Source organism: Callorhinchus milii, unplaced genomic scaffold (genome assembly GCF_018977255.1).
Source record: "Callorhinchus milii isolate IMCB2004 unplaced genomic scaffold, IMCB_Cmil_1.0 Scaffold8, whole genome shotgun sequence".
Classification (NCBI taxonomy): Eukaryota; Metazoa; Chordata; class Chondrichthyes; order Chimaeriformes; family Callorhinchidae; genus Callorhinchus; species Callorhinchus milii.
In genome coordinates, this window is record NW_024704749.1 from 10,016,030 (window position 1) to 10,038,342 (window position 22,313).

Genomic DNA, 22,313 nt, shown 5'->3' on the forward strand with positions numbered 1-22,313 from the left:
ATCCCATCCAAGACAGTGACTGCCATCAGTATGCAAATAGTGCCAAGAAGCTGTGGAGTTTGAGCCAGTCAAAAAACTTTTCCAATTCTTCACGTTCTGCTGGTCCGTCTCATAATAATCCTTGCAAGCGATATAGCGCTTTTCACGTCTTCGACATCTCGAAGCGCTTTAGAGAATAGACTGTAAAGTGAATTGACCGTATATTTGTGGGCGAAACGCAGCAGCCAATTGGGCACAGCAGCGTCCCCACAAACAGTCGTGGATTGAAAATGACCAATTTATTATTGCTTTATTTTTTGGAGGGATTATTGTTAGGCGTGTGGAGTAAAGAAACTTGCCCAAGATGTTGCCCTGCCTGGAATTGAACCAGGTGTCTCGCTTGCAATGCGAATGCTCTAACCACTGAGCTACGGGACTCCTCATGTGGCATTTCAATTTCTCACTCTGCATGAAGAGGGAATAAAAGAATTTACTCTCTTCAGCAGGAAAATGTTTTTAAAACTCTCCAAAGTAGTGCTTCAGGAATTAAGATATGCTCAAGAGTAAAGAAAAGAAGCCCTCTGGAACAGTAGGAGACTGGAAAGCCTCACCCATTAAAATCCACTTACAATGACTTCATGCCCTTGTGGTTCAGCAGTCTCAGAGCAGAACTCCATCAGGACATTCTGGTTTTGTTACCAACACTGTATAGGAAAGTTTATCATAAAATCTCAGATAAACTCATCAAGTTTTATAAAAAAATTTAAGAAAGTGACAACAGATTTGCAAACATTTTGAAATGGCTGGACATTTTAATTAGGTAAAGGGCATTTCCTCAAACGATAGTGTAAGAAGATTTACAGCCTTGAACTTGCTCAATGATTTGCAGAATACTTAACTGGTGCATCCCTGGAAAAAGTCTTAATTGAGGTGGTCTGTATCCAAGAGTATAAAATTATATTCTCTCCCCAAAAAGAGAAATGGTTGCAGAACTGGTTTGAGATTTGCATTCTTGTGCACTCTGATTTGTGAAAGAATGCAAAGCACCTAGATTTAAATTCAATTACATATGTTTCTTCTCATTATCATGCTCACAGAAGTCTGCCAACGCAGCTATGTAAAGGAATGTACAAATCTGTACTGTACTAACCTTCCCCTTTTCTCTGTTGAAAAAAACAGCCTTGGCGTCTCCTCCAAATTGCACAGGCAAGACCATACATTCCTGGTTTCATTACAATTGCAGTGTGGACAAAATGTTTACAGTACATTTCCAGTGTGTACATTGCAGAACAATAAAAATACATCAGTTTCAGTGTTCCATCAAAGATACAGTGGGAACTGTATGATGGTTCTCAATGTATTTCATACTTCAAACTATATTCCTGGAATTCAACCATCACAAAAACTGCACTAGGAGCAAAACTAGATCGCCACATATGTTGCAGAACAAGCTATGCCATAAATGAGAACAGACAAAAAGAAGTCTTTGATTTGCTGTCTATCTCTAGTCAGTGTTCTGTTCTGGGACAAGCAGCCTGGGATCAGAACCAAAGACTTGAAACTATGCATTTATTACAGGGATGAAGTCCATTTCTTAAAGTAACAGCCCACAGTTCACAATCCTGCCCTAAATTAGACAATGCGGGTGTGTAATTGTACAGAACTATAAACTTGATGTAAATATTAAATTCTCCCTATATTTTTTTCTGTGACAAATCTGATGTAACCGAAGGCAACCGCAAGTTTTAAAATTCAATCAACGCCTAGTTGTACAAGAGGAAACACCAATGCTTCATCTACATGGCAACATATTTTAAAATTAAACTCCTGTAAGGCCACCTTTCGAGTCAGTAGCTACATTTAAATGGAGAGGATACAATAAATGAAAGCGAATTGCTTTGAAATCCTGTACAACACGTTTTGATTTCTAAAGGTGATTGAGGAGTGGCTAAACCACAACTGATCATATGGGCAACATGACGTTACCTCAATCTTGTGCAAGCATACAGACACAGATCAATGATTCAAAAAAAGTTCCAAAGCTCACTCTTCCCATCAGAAAGGCAGTTTCACTTTGTTAAATTGTCTACAGCACACCAGCACTTTAAAAAGATTTAAATGCACTTGAATCTAGAATTCCTAATGGTCTTTTCTGATAGAAAAACAATTCTAGCAATGAATATGCTAAAGTTTGTCCTTTCAAGGTACAAGGTTGAGATACAGTTCCATAGCTGCCCATTGGCCTGAGTTTGTGGAGCGGGGGAATAATAATACTTACATTTGATTATAGCACCTTATCACATCTTCAGAGACATCTCAAAGCACTTCACAGAATTTACTGTAAAGTGAATTGACTATATTTTGTGGGCGAAATGCGGCACACAGCAGTGTCTCGCAAACAGTTGTGGATTGAAGAAAGAAGCAGATGAAAAAAATCTGGAATCCTTAATTCCAAAACTATCAAACCTGAATATATAATGTAACTATGGGGTTTACATCTGGCTGTGAAAGTCATCTGGTTGTGATCCGATTTAACAAGTTAAAACCTAACCCTACTTAAAAAGTTGTTCATTGTTAAATCTTATAAATTCTAAACCATGGCAATGCCTGGAGATCACAAGCTAATTACCCCACTGGAAATTAAGCTATTCTGAGAAGAAAGCCTATATAATTGACCCAGTCATAAAATCAATACATTGCCCAATGCCACACGGATAAAAACTATCTTATTCCAGAGATACCAGATGAAGTTGATCTGCAAAAATAAGTTCTTTGTGTTTTTCATAAAAAGTAATTGAACAACAATTCCTTTGACCAAAATTATCCACTAAAGATTTGTTGTTTGCTACTCCATCCACAACACTGATGTGGGTTCGGTGTAGGAAAAGGAAAGAAGGGTTTTGTTATTTGTAAGTAAGACATTTCAATTACAAGGTGGAGAAGTTAATTACTGGGTTAATTTCACATCTCCAGCTTAATGTGGAATGGATAAGAAGACTTGATTTAAGTGGGCAATGCACTTTTTCATATAAACACAGGCATGTGCAATTATAAGGACTTGAAACACACTAAATCTTCAAATCTGTGCAAGATGCAGAATTCACTAGGACTAGATAAAACAACTCCTAGGCACCAACGCATAATCCAATGAATATTCAATTAGTAATAGTTCTGTTTGGACTCCTTTCTCATTGGAGGATGCCACAGACGCATTAAATATGATCATTTTGCAAGGTTTTTTCCTCTTTCCCCAATCTCATGGTTTGCTTAATTTAGCAAATACTTAACTAAACTTCAGCTCACAGTTCAGGCCGACAAGATAAGGTATTCCAGTGAGATACTAGGAGAGCTTTGATCTACACTGTTGCACCTTAACATCCCTACGATATTGATTTGACCCCATCTGTCTTGGAGGCAGATGTTATTTGTGACGTGATTCAAAAAGGGAATTTCTTCCGGTTACTGAACACTCCTTCAGATGAAAATAAATTGAAGACTTTTGGTGAGACACTGCTGCGTGCAATTGGCTGCCACATTTTGCCCACAAAATACACTTTACAGTATATTCTGCGAAGCACTTTGAGAAATTTCAACAATGTGATAAGGTGCTGTATCAATTCCAAGGATTATTATAGCATAAACATTAATATACAATGGGTACTGACTTAATTTAGACAAAGATCAAAGAATGCACTAGATTAAGCAAATCTTCCCATAACATTGAGCTATTTTTGTGTGAATTACTCAGATGTCACATTTTTATAAGACTTGCCAACCGTACTTTCTACAAAAAAGCTTGTTGAGGTTTATAGGCAACAGTGATAAGATGATGAAAGAGGCCACCTACAATCATCTGGATATTGAACAAGTGGACTTTAATTTATAAATGAACTAAAACAGCTCCCCCAACCAAGGATCAGAAAAATATTTCTCAAGGCACTATTAATCACTCATGATTTAACATTTCTAAAGGTCCTTCCCACCTTCTTGAACTCCAGCCGCCCCACAACTGCCCCATTTATAATGGAATCCTGTTTGGCACAGAAAAGTGTACAGGTTTTGATCACTCATAATAAGATTAATACAAATAATCTTCATGATTCTGCTCAGCATTACATTTCAAATGCTCAGGTTTAGACCTGAAAACAAATGTGGTTCAAGTCAAAAGAACATTTCAACAGACAAAAGATAGTTTATGCACATGTATCTCTAACTCCACTTATAGATCTTGCAACTGCTCAATTTAAAACTCTTCATGTCCCATGCAGATTAAGGAGCCTTATACTGTAATAAAGAGTAGAGTACCTGCCAAACCAATCCCTAATCAAGTCTCATTTAATAAAAGCAACTACGAGGATAGAACATGTTAACACAATGCACTATGTGGTCCTTAGCCATAAATGTCTCCTTGCATCAATCTCCCACCCTAGTCCACAGGGAAAACCCGTAGAGTTGACAGGTATGCAGAATGTTTGGCCAGTTGGCCCACCCTGACCTAGACTATAAACTCAGGTCCCGCTATAAGGTTTGAATCCATGATCTTCTGACCCATAGATAATCTTCTGAGTTGGCTTCCAACTGAGCCAAACTGTAAATCCCTAGGAATCAAAACAATAATGATTTTGTACCTCATATTCCCAACGTACACACCACAACAGAATGCAAGAACTCACTCCCATGGCCATTAACTAACCACAAAGAGGCATAAGCTTCTTGACCACCAAAGTGACTCAACCTTGGGGAGGGTGGGAGGCTGTTTCCTCTAACACACTACCTCCCCTCACCAAAAATAAAAAAATCTGGAATTTGCCATGGTGGGGGGAGAGAAACACCACACAATCATTGGAATTGCCAATAAAACAAGTGTAAAATTGACAAGCTGACTATGCTGCATCTCCACCGACAGCTGTCAGATCTCAATGGAACAAACAAATTCCTGAAACCTCTGGATAGCAAAATTTACAAAAAGGTACAGTTTAATTTCCAGATGGCAAACTTCATCTTAAACCTCTGTTGTAATCATTTAGAGTGCCTCATACAAAAACTTATAAACATTTTTATTAAGAAAGAAAGACTTACTGTGCCAGGTTTGCCTTTTAGGAAATGATTTCATCCAAAGTCTTTCCAAAGCTATTTAAAATTGGTTTCGCAACCATTTATTGGCTGCTCTCATAAAGAAGCATTAGTACATAGAATATTTGCGTTGCTCAGAATTTATGACTCAAGTAGGAGACTTGAGATTGATCTAACTGAATTCAATTACAGTCAAGTCTATTTTCCCCCTTTCCCTGCCAAAAACTCTTTGCTGAGTTAGATTCATTGTAAACATTTAATTCATTCCCATTCAATTTTCTTCAAAATGTTATTGTTCAGTTTCAATAGACAACATTTACAGCCACAACTCTAATGAATCCTGCCATAAAATTAGACTTTGGCATTAACACATACAGTAGTTTAACACTTGACTAGGTAAAATGGAAGAGACAATTGTAGCAAACCAGTCAAGTGAGCTTCCTCAGTGAATTAGCAATTCCAATGCATACACTCCCACCTATTTAGATGGTTGCATGGTTAGACGAAGGGTTTGCTTTTGGAGACTGCCCCATAACAACAGTTTAAATGGATATTAAAGATCACATAGTGCTGACCAGCAATCTGCAGATTAATTGGTCATTTGTCTCATGGCTATTAGAGAATTCCATTTGTACCAGCAATATCCCACTAAGATGACCTGCCATTGCACTTGGCAGTAATTACCTATTAAGTGCTTGGAGATGTTTACATGTGAAACTGCAATAAAAATACAAGTACTTAATTTCTATTTTTGACAAAGGCTATTAATATTTTATTGGTCTGTGCCAAAATTCAATAGCTTGTGCTTTGGAAACATGCATCACTTTGCATCTCTAAATGAATGAGTATAGACCCATTTGTATGAGATCTTTCTGCTATGACACTGTGCAATATTTTATAATCAATGGGAAATTAATTGGAAAAGGCTTTGAAAATACTTGTACACCTGCTCTGAGGAAATTGTAACTTGGATTCTTGGGCCATTGGGAGCTGCAAACAGGTAGTGATTTGATAACTACTGATTGTCACTTGTATATTAATACTCCAAGGTGATATTTCTTCCCCAAAATTGCTCTTTATAAGGCTGACTGATGGGTCATTTCAACCTCACGTGAAAGAGAAAGGAATAGCGAAGGTTAGGGTTCAGGGCGCGTGGAAGATAAACACTGGCACAGTTGGGCTGAACAGCTTATTTCATTGCTGTAGATTCTATGCAATTCTACTTGAATCTATACAGATTAAATTAGCAAGATTGTCAGCATTGGAATCAGCTGTATTTCACCTACAAATACACTGGGCTTTATATAAATACTTTTTTGGAACTACATACAACTTACATCAGGACCTCAAACATCTGGGAAGTTCGCCCATGTCTGGTGAAATTGCTATTTCTGCATGAAAATTTAGGTAGTGAAAGCTACAGCTATCAGAATGTACTGGTCTGATCCCTGCCCCAATCATGACATTGTACAGACTTTAAAACAATACTATGGAAAGTAATATCCACCCAAGTAGCTGGAAGATGACCAAAATGTAATATAATATTTGCAATGCATATAATGTGCCTCATCAAGTCACTGATATGTCTCAAAGCACTTCACAGAATATACTGTAAAGTGTATCGTAAGCTATTGTGCGTGAAACAAGACAGCCAATTGCACACAGCAATGTCACATAAACATTCGTGGATTGAGTGAACAAATTTTGTTTTTTGGAGGATTATTACCCCCAATTCTGCTTTATTTATTGGAAGGAATTGCAGACAGCAAAGAAAACAGTAATAAAGCACACTGTGGTGATGACATAACATACAGATGAAGCCAAAATAAATCTGAAATATGCATTTCTTCATCTTTCAGCAGACAGCCCTTAGGAGGGAAATGCTACATCCCATAAACATTTAAACCTGTCATTATCAAAATCATTTGGAACAGGTTTTGCTCAAACCCTCCGCACCCCATGACATTCTGGAACAGCTCAAAGCATTTCTCAATAACTATTCTTTTAGTTACTGTGTAACGAATTTCTAAGCTATTAAACTCACTTCAGTAAACATTTTAAAAACCAAGTTTATAAATGCAGTCACTACAGAATGCTCATGGTAAGGGAGAAGGAACATTCAATATTGCAGTTATAAAACTGACCACTTCTGTACATTTCCTAAAATGCACATCGACTGGAAAAACTCATGAACAAGCTATGATAGTTGCTATATTCAACCAGCATTCACTAAATACACAAACCACTTACTTACAACAACAAGATTCCATTTATAGAGCGCCTTTCACGTCGTGGATGCTACAGCCTGGAGATGTATTCCAAGGCTGTTTTAAATCCATGCATATTTAGCGTATAGTACACAAATGAAGGTACGGTAGTGTGGACGGGTTGACCAAGGTGATGGATTTAAATGAGGTAAGGTGAAAAGCAAAGTCACACACACAGAAAACCCAACCGCTCGTTTAATTGGGGTGCGGGGTGCAATATTTTCAAGAAATCCTGCAGACCTTATTCGCTGTGTGATCTTAAATAAGTATTTTAATTTTAGAAGCTGGTCTCAATACTGTGGGGAACCAGAAAACCGAAGGTTGGAAAATTATTTGAGATCTGGAGGGGAGATTAATTGAAATATGTTTAGAACAGCCTAGCGAGATGAGAGCAGCAGACAGGATTGTTGGCAGTTTGAGACTCGGGGGGGTATCTTGGGTTGGAAGTCCAAATCAATCTGACTGAGGATCCTCAAAGGGCATCGGTCGTTGTTTTAATTCACGCTGTTTTGGTGTTTTGAGATGAGCTGTAATTAAGTGGCTTGGATGCAGGGAAGCTTGAATTTTGCATTGTTCTCCAACTGCAAATGACAAGGAGACTCAAAGGATAAATGGTTGGTGTTGTACAGACTGGGAAGGTCTCTGGTCCATTCCCTGCTCCGTTCAGAGGTAGCTAACCTGGGCTGTGACAGTGAATCTGTACTATAATTGCCCTCTCAGTACCCGGGCTGGAGAGGAGAACAATTGGTTGTGATCTCTTTCCCTTTCATGAGCAATGACTCCTGTTGCAATGACTCCCTTTTCAACCTGCATGTGCTGGGTGTTGACTGAGAACTGGATGGACTTGCTTTGATGCCTCCTACGGTTTGCTGACTCACAGTTTGCATTTAGGTGAAGAATATCTACATGGGCGAGGTACTGGTGGGAAGCTGATGCTTGTGGAACTGTATTCGAGCATAACTTCTCTTCATAGTGGTGGAGAAAAATGGACAAATGTGTTGTTACCACACTAGCATTACGAATCATTTCCCTAAACTTGTGATTAAATTAGCCAGCAGAAATATGTGGAGGCCTTTTTTTTAATAATGGACATGATTTGCCTGCTTTGATTTGTGTGAACCATTTCAATTTCACTTCTCAATTGAATAATCAAGTAACTTGCTGTAAATAATTTGAGTTGCTGACTTATTCTTTCCAGTGGGGAACTCGGTTTGTCTCAAATGATTTGTTCCTCTCAGAAAATTGTCAGTATTCCTAAAAGTTTAGTATAGAAAGCAATAGCTCCGGGACCCTAACCCGTGTGAAGGACACTATATAATTGTAAGTTGTTGTTGTTGTAGTATCGATTCTGAACAGAGTTGCTCAGGAATCTGTTTCATAAGATCTGCAAGGCTCTGAAGAAATATTAATGCTGTAAATGCAAAGGATGTGCAAAAAGCAAATGCTCTTGAGTTCTGTTTCTGCTTGGATAGGTTTCACTGTCTGTCACCTGATGGGAGGTACACAGTGCTCCTTTCTGGTTGGTGCGCATGAAATTTACCCATTTTAATCCGTTATTTATTAGTACTGAAGTATTTGCCAATTTTGACAAAATATTTACAGCCAGTTAGCCAATTTGGAAAAGTGAATTTTTGGCGCAAGTTCAATGCAACAACAGATTACATTTGTATAGCGCCTTTCACATTGAGAGGACATCTCAAGGTGTTGGATAGTCAGGGATTTGGACACCAATAGGAGTTGGGATCAGGAGGGATGGAGGATAGGGATAGGCGGGTATCCCAAGGCGCAGTCGAACACGAGGGCTATGAGATGTGCCTTGAAGGAGGCAAGGGTGGGAGCGAGGAGAAGGGACTAGGATGGAGTTCCAAAGAGTGAGGGCAGAGAGGCTGAAGGCCTGACCCCCGATAGTGGATATGGAGCAGGCTGAGCGGAGGTCGGTCCACTGAGCAATGCAAGATGTTGCTCAGCACATTTGCCAAAGATACAGTATAATGGTGCATACCATTCCAATCAGTATTGTCCTAATGTCTGTATATTGATCCACGACTGTTTGTTGGACACTGCTATGCGCAATTGGCTGCAACTGGCTGCAACGTTTCAACATCAAATATACAGTGAATTCACTTTACAGTATATTCTATGAAGCGCTCTGAGACATCTAGAAGACGTAAAAATCTACCATTCTGCCCCACCCTGCGGGAGTTCCATCCCGCAGTCCCTCCACCTCGCCCCCTTCCTTGACTCCTTCAAGCCCCATCTCAAGACCCTCCTCTTCAACCGTGCTTTTGATCACCCTGCTTCCCCCCCTCCCCCCCACCTCCCCAATCCCGACCCCCAGCTCAGGTCCGAAACTCTTGACTGTCCAGCACCTTGGGACGTCCTCCTGACGTGAAAGTCGTGTTACAAGTGTAATTTTGTTGTTGTTATTGAGATATTTATCCACAAATGTGTGGTTTCTGTTTTATAAATTGGAAGTGATGGAATTGAATGTACAAGTGAAATTCATTTCTTAACGGTTGTCCTGGAACATTTAGAACCTCTGGTGAGCATTCCTGTCTGAAAATCTGATTTCTTTGAGCCAAATAGAGGGTGGTAATGAGATATTAATGACATTTTTATCCATGTGCCGATTGCTGTCAATTCTACATATAATAATAATAACCCTTGCATAAAATTTAAACAAACTAAAGTACTGTAATCCACGGAACTCGATTTTCAAACAATAAAATTCAAATGCATTTTTTAAAGTTATTCGAAGATTTACGGATTGCTGCCTCTGTTATCAGCCAGTCTCGACCAGAAGAAATTCAGTGTTTTGCAAAATTCTAAAGCAACGACACAGTTTTGTTTTTCAGATAGTGAAAATGTCAAACTGGAGGATAGGTTTGGCATCCTTTTTAAGCCATTTTGTTGCTAGGAATTAAAATGACTGCGGAGACTAATTGCTTGTAAACTCAATAATTGGTGATATATTCCATATTGCTCCCATTTTAACCCATAGAAATCCACTCTCTCCATGGCTGATGAATTCTGTTCAATTTCAGCTCATGCTTGTGATAATTTCAGCCATTCTGCCCCCATTTTCACGAAAAAAATCCTGTATCCCTCTTCCTCACTCCCCCCTTTTAAAACTTAACACTTTCAGACATCTTTCCCCATACCCGTTCGGGTGCCCAGTCAGCTGTGCGAAGCACTTCGAAATAGCCTTGTGATGTGAAAGAACTTCAAATGTAAATCGTTGTTGTCTGAATCTACTCGCCACATCATTGTGTGAGCAGTGCATTGGGCGCAGGAAAGTGATGTATGATTGAAAAAATTGTGACGTGAGAAGGGTAGGAAGGGACAGTTTTAAGCTACAACTGATTGTCAACTTCTCCTTTGGCATTTATTTATCCAACTGAGAAGCTGTGCAGGGCTGTGAGGCAATTACGGAAATGGTAGGGATTGGGTGCTGCAAGCTGTGTAGTTTACTGCTTTGGTTTTGTAAAGTTCCAAAAAGAAAATGTGTTTTATAATTTTCTATACCTCCTTCTTGGATCATCCTTGTTCTGTTGTCTGGGGTGTCCAACCCCTCACCTCTGTTTGTTCAGCCCTCGAGTGAAGCATCTGATCCTGCAAAGATTGGAACTGACTGGAATGGCAGCAGTTTTTACAGTGGTGTTTAGGCCAGTCAATAAACTAGTTCATTATTCCGTGACGTCCTGACCTGAAATTGTTAGCGTGACTGAATGGAAAAATCCCTGCTGCGACATCCATCACATTGTGGAATATGCCCAAGACTGTCTTTTTCCATCTCTGGAACATTGGCTGCTTATAACTATCTCCTCTTTTCATGCCCAGTGCACTCGAAACCTTTGTTAGCATGTCAAGACTAGATGTCTCTAATGTCTCCCTTGCTGCACTCCCACATAGAAATTTACAGTGTACAAGGAAGCCATTCGACCCATCAAGACTGGACTGGCTCTCAAAGCAAACTGTTCTTTCAATCCCACTTCTGTATCGTATCCCCATCCGCCTTCACCCTCTAACTTTCATACACCAGAGCATATAACATTAAAAAAGTGCAACACTTTCCCCAGCACTGAGCTGGAGTGTCAGCCTAGGCCCAAGAGTTCAAAGTCCCAATGTGGGGCTTGAACCCACAACCTCTGACTCAGAAACGAGAGTGCTACCAAATGAGCCAGGCCAACATGTGGAACATTTGGAACATTAAGATTAGCGCTGAATCTGTTTGGCTGCTACCTTAAGAAAATTGAATCAGCCTGTTAACCCGTAGACCTAACCAGTCCTGTTTTACACAATCTGTCTGTTCATATCCTGCCTAACAGACACCTGCTGATGCTGTAGAATTAACAATAAAATGTTTCTGCAGCCTTTAGTTGTTAGCTGGGCGGTTAACCTGCTGTGATTCAAAATTAATCCAGGTAATTTAGTTCTTTTAACTTAACCATTATTGGGTAAGATATTCACGTTTAAAAGGTTACTCATGGAGTCCTGTAGCTCAGTGGTTAGAGCACTCGCTTTGCAAGTGAGAGACCTGAGTTCAACTCCAGGCAGAGGGCGAAACCTTGGGCAAGTTTCCTTATTCCACACAGAGCCTAATAATAATCCCTCCAAAAAACCCCAAAACAATAATAAATTGGTCATTTTCAATCTACGACTGTTTGTGGGACATTGCTGTGCGCAATTGGCTGCCGCGTCCGCCCACAAATATACAGTCAATTCACTTTACAGTGTGTTCTGTGAAGCGCTTTGGGACGTCCTCCCGACGTGAAAAGCACTATATCAAATGCAAGGATTATTATTATTATTAGAATCTGTGCTGGTTGTATACTTACACGCACGCGTGTGTGTGTATATGTGTGTTGCTATATCCTTTTTCCTGTCTTGTGGATTCTGACCTCAGACCTACTAAGATCAAATAACTAAGTACAAGCCAGAGGTCAAATCAGTTCTCCCCAGATGTATATCAGTTTATGAATTCAGAATTAAAAAACTTCCCATGAAATCCATCTGGTTTTACAAGGTCCTGAGTTAGCAAAAAAAGTTGATTGGTCTCTGGACAGAGAGACTATCATATTTGAGTACTGAGGACAGGTCAGAAGTATATTCTGCTTAGGGTGAATTTTTTCTGCAAGCTTTTTAGAATTTACCTGCCGCAATTTACTCAAGGTAAGATGACACCAGCTTCAACCTATTACTATGACATATTTTTGCTTCGTATGATAATAATTCTTACATTTGGTATAGTGACTTACATGTCCAGGAGGATGTCTCAAAGCGTTTCTGTCTTTGTAAGCAAATGTGATAAGCGTTTTCCGCTCAGCGAGGTCACACCAACAGGTGTACTGCACATATGTCAGAGAGTAACTGGATAATTTCTCTCTTCCCTCTCCTAGATGCATTGAGGCCAGTTGTAGTGATGAATGACTATTTTTGCCCTGGAGGACTGTTAGCTGATGTAGTGGGATAAACTCCCTTTTTTTTTGTGATTATCTTTCACGTCCATCTGAAGACCACATAAACAGGGGACCTTGGTTAACTTCTCATCTGGAAGAAGAATTTAGTTTGTGTAGAACAAGTGGGATCTAATTTTTTTTTTAAAAAAGTGGGTTTTGTTTGAAATGTTAGACATTTTAAAGGCAAGGTTCCATTAGCTTCCAGTTGACGTTCTGCATTCATGACCCGTTTTCTCCTATTATGCTGTAATGTGGTTCTTCAGTCATACTTGAGGCTAAATTTTAATTCACCTGTCAACATGAGATTTGTGGTTAAGCCGAGCTGGCTCCATCGTGTTGCTGGTGTTATCACTGTGTATTTCCACTATCTTTCCGTGCAGCTGTTTGCTGCGCTGCTGCTTACTCCCATTCAACTCTGTCAAGACCATTATTCTGTTTAACCCATTTGAAGCATTTGTTTCACTAAGTATTCAGGCATCTTCTTGTGTTAGTTCAAGAGTGATGATTTTATTTTTTTCATGCATTAGTTTTCTTGAACAGTGTCAGACTGTTCACTATTCTTTGTTGACAGGGAGATGTCAGCAGTTTGGTTCATAGCAAGAGGTAAAAGCGGTACTCTTGTTTACTATAAACAATGAATTTCCCAGATGCGTCAATTTTCTGTTCCCACACTGCAAATTCAATGGGTGACTGGTCTTAGGGAGGAACAGTATCACTTTATGTCTACTGTATTGTGTGAAGATGTCTAGTACAGAGACTTAATTTGAAGAGCAGAAAGCAGAGACAGATGAGCTAGAGGAGATCTGCGTTGTGAGTGAAAGAGACGTAAAGAAAGCTGGGCTGTGATTTTCGAAAACTAAATCCCTAACCTGTGCAGTCCCTCCTTAGTTTAGTTTCTTCCTATCACCAATCAAGAGTGTTCTCTTGAACCTACATTATATATATATACTGCGCTCTTCCTATAATAAGGTGCCTAAAATTACATGCAGTTCTCTTAAATGTGTTTTTTCTAGTGCTGTGTACAACCTCAGTACTACTTTCCATATCATAAATTAAATGAATCTAGCAATGACCCCCAGCATTTCATTTTCCTTACCAGTTTCTCTCTACAGCTATGTACTAGATTTTCATGATTTGTTCAGCAGAGCATCCAAGTCTCTTTGTTCATCTCCCCCATCTCCCAGAAATTCCCCATTTCACTTGTCTTTCCAGCCACAATTTTTTATGGCCAAAATACATTACTTCAATTTGGCTGCATTAAGCCTAGAATCTTCATGGTTTCCCCATTTTTGTGTCTCATCAGTCGATAGTGAGCACTGATCTTGTCAAGGAAGCAGGGAAGTGGAGATCATGTCCCTTGACTATAAGGAACTGAATTTAATCTGTATTTGAAATGCTGAGAAGGCTGTAGCACCGTGTGTTATCTGAGGCAATTCATTTAGCTTTATATTGTGTTGGATTACCTTCCAGGCTGCTCCCAATGATGCGAGTACTAAACATTCAGAGAAACGAGATTTTTTGGGGAAAAAAATCTTCTGTGAACTGCACTGTCTTATTGGAACTGACTATATTTGGTTTTAAATTGGAAGCAAGAATAAACAGATGGTATGAACTAGAACATAGGACTGGAGAAAATTACATTCCAGGAGGCAAGGCTTGGAAAGATTTCAAGACCAGGGCAAAGATCTGGAAATCAGTTCTTTAAAGTACTGGAAGCAGTGGAGCTTTGCATGGATGGGGATAATGTGTATGGAGAGCTTTGTGGTACATTAAGGTTAAAAGGCCAGAGAGCCTGTGGCAGGGCAGTCCAGATGATAATTAGTCTCCAAATCGAATAGTATGTACTCATGACTGCACAAAGTCCCAAAGGAGTCCTTTCCGAAGCAACCCAATGTATTTTTATCAAGATTTGTTTCCTTTATTAGCATTGGTAGTGCATTTACAATGCAAACTTTTCTTTATTGGATAATAAATAATATATTAGGATGAGAACTATATCTCTTGGATTTGTGATCAGTTACTGCCTTGTTAGCAGTTTGCGAGCAAGGGCAAATGCTGGCTCTTTGAATAGTCTGCTGATGGGTGTGAAGACCCAAATTGGCACAACAGAACAGCATTAACATTCAATACGCCCAAGTCAAAATGTTGTGACTTCCTGATTTTTTTTAAAGCATTATGAATCTTATCTGTCCATCCGTGACTCGTTTCAAAAATTAATTAAGATTAAATGTGTCAGACATAAAAATATTGCCGAAGATATTTTCGAGACATGGGCCTAAAAAGTGGCTTTGTTATGCCAGAGTATTGCATCTGATCTGCGCCTTGTTCAGAAAGTTTATAATAATCATAATAAATAGATAGACAGATAGACAGGAATAGGTTTTGCATTTGATATAGCACCTTATCACGTCATCAAGTGCTTCATAGGATCTACTATAAAGTGGATTGACTGTATTTTGTGGGCGAAACACCACAGTGAGTGACCAATTGGGGGGGATTGTTCAGCAGAACACAGGGAGAAACTCCTTGCTCTTTTCAAATGGTGCCTTTGGATCTTTAACTTCCACCCGAATGGGCAGATGAGATCTCAGTTTGACTTCTCATCTGAACGATGGCATCTCCGACAATGCAACATATCCCCAGGACTGCATTGGAGTGTCATCTTAGACTATGTGATTACAAGTCTCGACGTGGGCTTTCAACCCACAGCGTTCTGACTCAGAGGTGTGAGTGCTACCACTGAGCCAGACTGATATATATTCTCCATTGGCAGTGTAATTAATAATTAATAAATTGAGAGGGATAGACTCTGTAAAATGTAAGCATGATTATCCTATGTAAAGAAGAGCAGTGGTTGTTTGTATTAATTTGTACAGTTGTCCTTGATTTTATTGCAAAATCTTTGACTTGACCAACTGAAGAATATGTATGGATCCCTGTTCCTTTAAAGTGGTTGGGATTGTGCCCATTGTGTCATGTAGATTTTGATCAGATTACGTGTCCTATTACATTGTTGGGATGATGGAACCCTTTTATAACAAAAAACTACTTTTCTTATTCCCCTGTGATGTGTAATAAAATAAATCCCTATTTTGCTTTAGTCAATTTGTCTTGGACCTTGTCATTTGAATGGGAGTGCAGCTATAAATCTCTTTCAATAAATAGTAATTATCTCTGACAAAATTACTAAAAACAAATTAAATCTGTGTAATTTTCCCCTCCGAAGACAAAATGTACAGTCAATTTACTTTACAGTATATTCTGTGAAGCGCTTATCGAAGATGTGATAAGCTGCAATATCAAATCTCACAGTCTTAGCTTTAAGAGTCTCTTGTGCAGTATTTTTTGGGGAAAAACCTCTCCATCAAACCTGGCATCCCGTGGGTCCAGAAGTTGGATACACTCTTGGCAATGTGCTGCAGAATGCCACGCAACCTCGCGCTTACTGTCTGCTTATTCATATTGGGGTAAATACTGGATTAGAGATACTCCCCGCCCCTATTCCACACTGTTTAGAAATCAAATGCAAGGATTATATATGTATCATCTAGAATATATGATATTCTATTATCGAATGGCGGAACAGGCTTGAGGGACTGAATGGCCTACTCCTGTTCCTAGATATAACAGTGCGTAATTGAGCTCGCTGCTGTTTTGCAAAGAAAACACTTTGATTTTTGTTTGGCGTTTTTATAAGGCAGTGCTAGAAATTGAGGAGTGAGAGCATTGTTTTTAAAAATCTGAACCGACCGTGTTATGCCTTGCAACAGACTCCAGGCGCATGCCTTTTAATATGTGGATGTTGAATTTCCCTTTGGTATTAGTGGATGGTAGAGTGCTTTGTGATTTGATGAATAGTGATATCGAGATTCATGTAACTGACAGGTGAATCTCGCAGCTTGTATTTGTTATCTGGTCACCACCCATCTCTGGATTAAGATGATTAGCCATTTGCACCTCTTTTGGTTTATGATCCTATCTCAGTCCATCTGCTACTGCTTTTAGCCCACATGTTCCCCATATATGTTACACATGCAGGGCACTCCATCAGCTTTGAAAGGGGCTTCTCGCGCTGTTGACTGGGCTTGAAGCAATAAGGAAAGATTAGCACAGACTGCTTGTTCCATTTTTCATCCTGACTAGTTTGACTGTCTGAAACCTATTTTGAGTTTTGGTATACAAAGCAGCCAATTGGGCATAGCAGTGTGAACAATTAAATGTGCCACATCAAATTTTCAGGTTATTTGACGGTAAACCCTTCCTGTGCGTGGGATATTGCTGGTGGGCATTATTGTACTGGCTCACTCCATTCTCTTGCTTTCCCTATATCATATGTAAGGTGAGAAGCAAAATATATTGTTTGATTACACAACATACAGCCCATGCTTTCCCCAACCCCCCCTAATTGTTTGCACTCTTACCTTTGAGTGTGAGCAAGGGTGTTTCAGCACTTAACCTCAGTGTACACTGGCACTCCAGCACAGAAGTGAGCAAATTATGTATTGCCGTTCAGATGAGACATTAAACCAGTATTTACCCCAATATGAATATCTATCTTCTTCAGGTGGATCATATTAAAGTTGCTATTGAATATAGGATACCATTCGAAAAGTGAAAGAAGTTGCTTCCGGCGTCCTGGCCAACAATGCGTCAGATATATTAATCAATAATTTTCTTCATTTGTAGTCTATTTTCAGTGTGAATATATGCTATTGAAAGTGCATTTCTTTCTAACTCTTTTTAACTCTTCTGAATCGGGGGAGAAAACCTGCATGTGATCAGTTGTCGCACCATTGTATTAAAGAAAATCTTTGACTTTCAGATATTGACATTCGAAACCAAAAACCCAGAGGAACTGTCAGAACGCCTGCGTGCTGTGTGCGGGAACCAGAGCAACGCCTACGCACGACTACTAGAATACCGTCTGAACGCACTCCGAGGCCTGTGGAACGCACAGAGACAGCTAGCCCTCGAGGAGCAGCATGAGCGCGAGAACTCCAGCGACGAGGAAGCCATGTCTTTGCTCAAACGACAGGGCCTGTTACAACAGCCTGAGCAGGCTCCCTTCACCTCTCGCATGGGGCTCTTACTGGTGTTCCCTCTGATCCAGTCGCAGAGTAAAACAGACCCGTCTCTATGTAACATCACGGCTGAGGTGCTTCTGAACTGCCTCAGGGACTGCCAGCCTCTGAGCCTCACAAAAGAACCTGGTGACTGTCTGAACGGCCTGGAGGCCCTCCTCTGCTCTTGGTTGGAGGAACCACCCGCCTCGGACCATCCCATCCCACAGAAACAGAAAGAGAATGCCGCGGCTGCACTGGTGGCCCTTGCCTGTGCAAGGTAGGAGCAATCGGCAATCAGCGGATGTCTTAAACCATAATAACTTGGAATCTTTTTGATGCAGTCATGTACTCACTTATCATGGCCTGAGTGATACAAAAAGCGATTAGAAAAATAGTATTTCTAAAAAAAATTGGGAAAGGAGAGCGGTTCATGTGTAGTGTTTTTTCTAATAATTTGGACTTATGAGTGAAATGGGAGTTAAACGTTTAATACTATCAGACACCCAGTGAATGTCACCCAGTGAATGTCACACCGTGGTTTTGGTTGCAGTATAAGTACTATGGAAGTCCAACCACAAAGATGCCCCATGTTAAACCATCATTGGCTGACCAACCATAAAACCCACATTATTGCATCACTTCACTTCAATGTTAAGTGAGAAATAATAATATAATTATTTCAAAATCAACATAATAGAAAAAAATGACACAGAACTCTGGAGTTGGAATGGACTACCCTAAGCTCCCAAGTGAGCAAACAGATTATTCAACCCTTTGTCCTCTCCACTCACTAAACATGTAATAAAGATAGAGGCTAGACAGAATGTTTCACAAGTTTGACTCCTTTATAGTTCTTGGGACTGCCTGAAAATTGTAGCCTGGCTTGAAGGCACTGGGTGTTCAATAAGGCCCTCTGAAAAGGCTCCCTTTTTCCTATTCTAATAGGGTATATAGTTTGCTAAATTCTGCAATTCAGACTGAGTCGTGGAGGATGAAAGCCTGTGTATTAGAGGCTGCTCCTGATAATCGAATCTCTGCTAAGGAAGACTTCCTTCCACAGGGAATTGGGTGTTTAATATTGCTTCCTCAGATAATCCACGAGTCACTGAACCCCACTTAGCTGTTTTCTGAAAGAGATCAAGGCTGTGCATTCCACCACTGCAGCTGGCAACCAAGGATTTCCCCCACTAAACTTTCTCTCCTGCTTTCAATGTTCTAGATTGAGTGTGTTGGACATGATTGGCCATTGGCCTTCCACGCTGTTGACTCATCCGGCTTCCCACATGTGGTTTCCCTCAGGCGACCTAACTAAATAAAGTTCCTGTTGAACAATCACTAACTGACCAACCTCCTTAATAAAGAAATCTGAGTTGCACTAATGGAGATTCTCTGCTGTACCCAGAAGTAGGTTAGTGTCGACCCCCACCCTGATGCATCCTACTTCTCAGGTCCTGCAGGTTGTCAGGAGTTCCAGTAGGATTCTTATTAAGAAATACCATAAGTTTACTCCCCGCCCCAAGTGTTTTTGCTAGTGACTGATCTGGTCAGTCAGTGTAGAATCAATGAATTATGTCATTGTTGTCTTTCCACCTCTCCCATTTCCCCCCTCCCCCGGAGTAGGTCATAGCGATCAAATGCGGGAGCAGTGATTTGTTGTGAAGCACAGGGAACAGCACAGTTCCATTTCTTGACCTCAGGCAGCAATTTTCCACCCTAAGCCGGTAGCTGACCTTCATCTCTTTGAGTAAAGATATTCACTTTGTGCTGGCCCTCAAAAGATGTCCTGGAGAAATGGAATACCCAAATGACTTGATGAAAAATAAAATCACTTCTCTCATTTTTAGTTTGTTCTTACAAGGGAGGGAGGTAGTAAGTGTCGCGATGATGGGATTGATGAAGTCTTTTATTAAAAAAAGGCTCCATTATAATTAGCTTCCCATGATGATAATAATAATCCTTGTGTTTGATCTAGCACCTTGCCATGTCATTGAGACGTCTCAAAGCGCTTCTCAGAATATGGTGTAAAATGGATTGATTGTGTATTTTGTGGGCGAAAACGTGGCTGTCAATTGTGCACAGCAATGTTCCACAAACAGTGATGGATTGAGTGACCAAATTTTTTGTTTTGTTTTGTTGGAGGAATCATTAACCCCAGAAAGCGATCTGCCTATCAACTAATCACCAGGTTCCTACTTGCTGCTGGGGAAACTGAGGTGTGTGGAGTAAGGAAACTTGCCTTACTCAGTGATCTTACTTAGTGATCACAGCACACAATCCTTTTTACTTCTAACATTGTATTTTTAGAAAACATTTTTCTTTGTAGGTTCCTAAAAATTGGCTGAAGGCCCCTCAAGATCTTCCGCTTTGACCTCGCTTTCGGTCAACTTTCTGTGTAGAGGAGAGGAGCAAGAATGGAAAAACACTGGGCTCCTCTTGAATAAGATAACTACCAATGGGCGAAGCTTGACTAAAGAACCCTCGAGTGCCTTTGTATCAGGGATATAAATAGAAACAAACTCATTCTAAGCAGTTAGTCAGGCATTGCTTAGTTGAAGTCGATGTGCAAGTAACATTAGAGACAATGCAGCCCGGAGAGAGTGTTTCATGAGCAGAGCAATGGAATCCACGGTACAAAAGATTGTTCATCATGTTAGGTTTTAAAGCATTGGAAAGTGATTGTATTGTTTGCAGCAAGGTGGTCTGATCCCCAGAGTACTGTTTTTTTTTACTGGCACACAGCCACCAGCTAGAAGTTGAACGTAACAATATTACAGCCTTTTAAGTCCAACTGACTTCTTATAAAAGAATGAAATGCCTGAGCGTTAGCACTGCCAGTCTATAAATAAAGCTGCTGCATTTCTGCATTGCTGTCAGCTTAAGTTCATTTATCCCCATCTAATATTACCATGGCCGGTATATATGGATGTGCTGTTGAATTCCTAAAGGCAATTAACTACCTTCAGCCAAGATACTATATCCTAGTCCCTCTGTCTCACTCCCTGCCTTTTCATCCTTCAAGACCCATCTCAGGACCCTCCTCTTCGACCATGCCTTCGGTCACCCACCTGCCCTCCACCCTTCCCAATCCCCAGCCCGAGTCCAAAACACTGATTGTCCTGTAGCTCAGGGGTTAGAGCACTCGCCTTGCAAGCGAGAGACCTGGGTTCGTTTCCCGGTAGGGCAAAACTTTGGGCGAGTTTCCACACCCCTGATAATAATCCCTCAAGAAAATAAAGAAATAAATAATAAATAAATAATGTGGTCACTCAATCCATGACTGTTTGCGGGACCCTGCTGTGCGCAATTGGCTGCTGTGTTTTATCCACAAAATATACAGTCAATTCACTTTACAGTATATTCTGTGAAGCACTTTGAGATGTTCTCGAAAACCGCTATATCAAATGCAAGGATTATTATTATTATTATTATCATCCAGTACCATGGAACGTCTTCCCGACATGAAAGGTGTTAGACAAATGTAATTTTGTTGTTGTTGATCAGGATCATGAGCCATGTTTTGTAACCATTTAAGGGATATGACAATAGCTGTTTTAAAATTAATCTAATGATTGTTTTGAACATAAATCACAGTAAACATTTCAATATCAAAATTGGTTTCAGTGTCTGTACGACTGCTGCTTCATCTTATTTTCAGTCTTTTTATTAATCCCATTTTGCAGTCCTTTTTCCATTAAGATGTTTGCTTCTCGGGTGCTTTTCCAGTCCCCTTTTGTGTAATTCTATTGATCCAACCGCTGCCCACATTGGGTATTAATTTCTTCCACCTTTTCAGCACTCTGAGTGAAGACATTCCTTCTATTTTGGCCTCTAATCATTTACAGTGGAAGCCACTTAAGCCTGTTTACCTTGGACGCTGGGAAAATCGGACAAAACGCCCGACCCCGATTCATTTGTATTATTTGTATTGACTGGAGACGGGAGGAGTCAAATCACGATCGATTGACAGCCTGGAGCCGCTTGTGAATGGATGGAGAGCCCATTCATCCGCACGCGTCGCTGGGCCGTCAATCAGCAACAACTAGCGAGAGCAAGAGGGCATTGACTTCATCCGGTGGACGGGAAGGGGACCAATTAGCGGCGGCTTCAAAGTGTCAATCACCTTGGAGCCACTGCTAATTGTTCCCCTTCCCATCCGATGGGAATGGCAATGGGAGGGAGGAGGTGCTGTGACTCAAGTGTGTTAGACTTTCCCCTGTCTCTCTGTTACAAAATAAGCCTGGTATGCGGTTGCCCTCTCCATTTCTCTGCTTCTCTGGCAGATGGAGATTGTCATATGCGCGCAAACGCTGGTGTAGGCTTGTGCAGAGCTACGTAGATGTCAAGTGCATTGCTGAATCAGGCTACCGTGAGCTGGAATACATTGCACTACTGCCTGCTCTAGTCTGCCCGTCTTTTAATGCGCTCATGCTTTGCTTCAGTCCTCACTGACTCCTGTTATTGTTGCCTTGATA

At 40.3% G+C, this 22,313-nt stretch overlaps 1 protein-coding gene across 1 annotated transcript in view; it reads left to right on the forward strand.

Moving 5' to 3' along the window:
* The window catches only part of LOC103184058 (probable E3 ubiquitin-protein ligase HECTD4), a 91,750-nt gene that overhangs the window by 1,418 nt on the left and 68,019 nt on the right, over positions 1–22,313 (forward strand). The window contains 1 exon segment of the mRNA XM_042337386.1: positions 17,601–18,118. Within this exon segment, the coding sequence (XP_042193320.1) occupies positions 17,601–18,118 (518 nt within the window).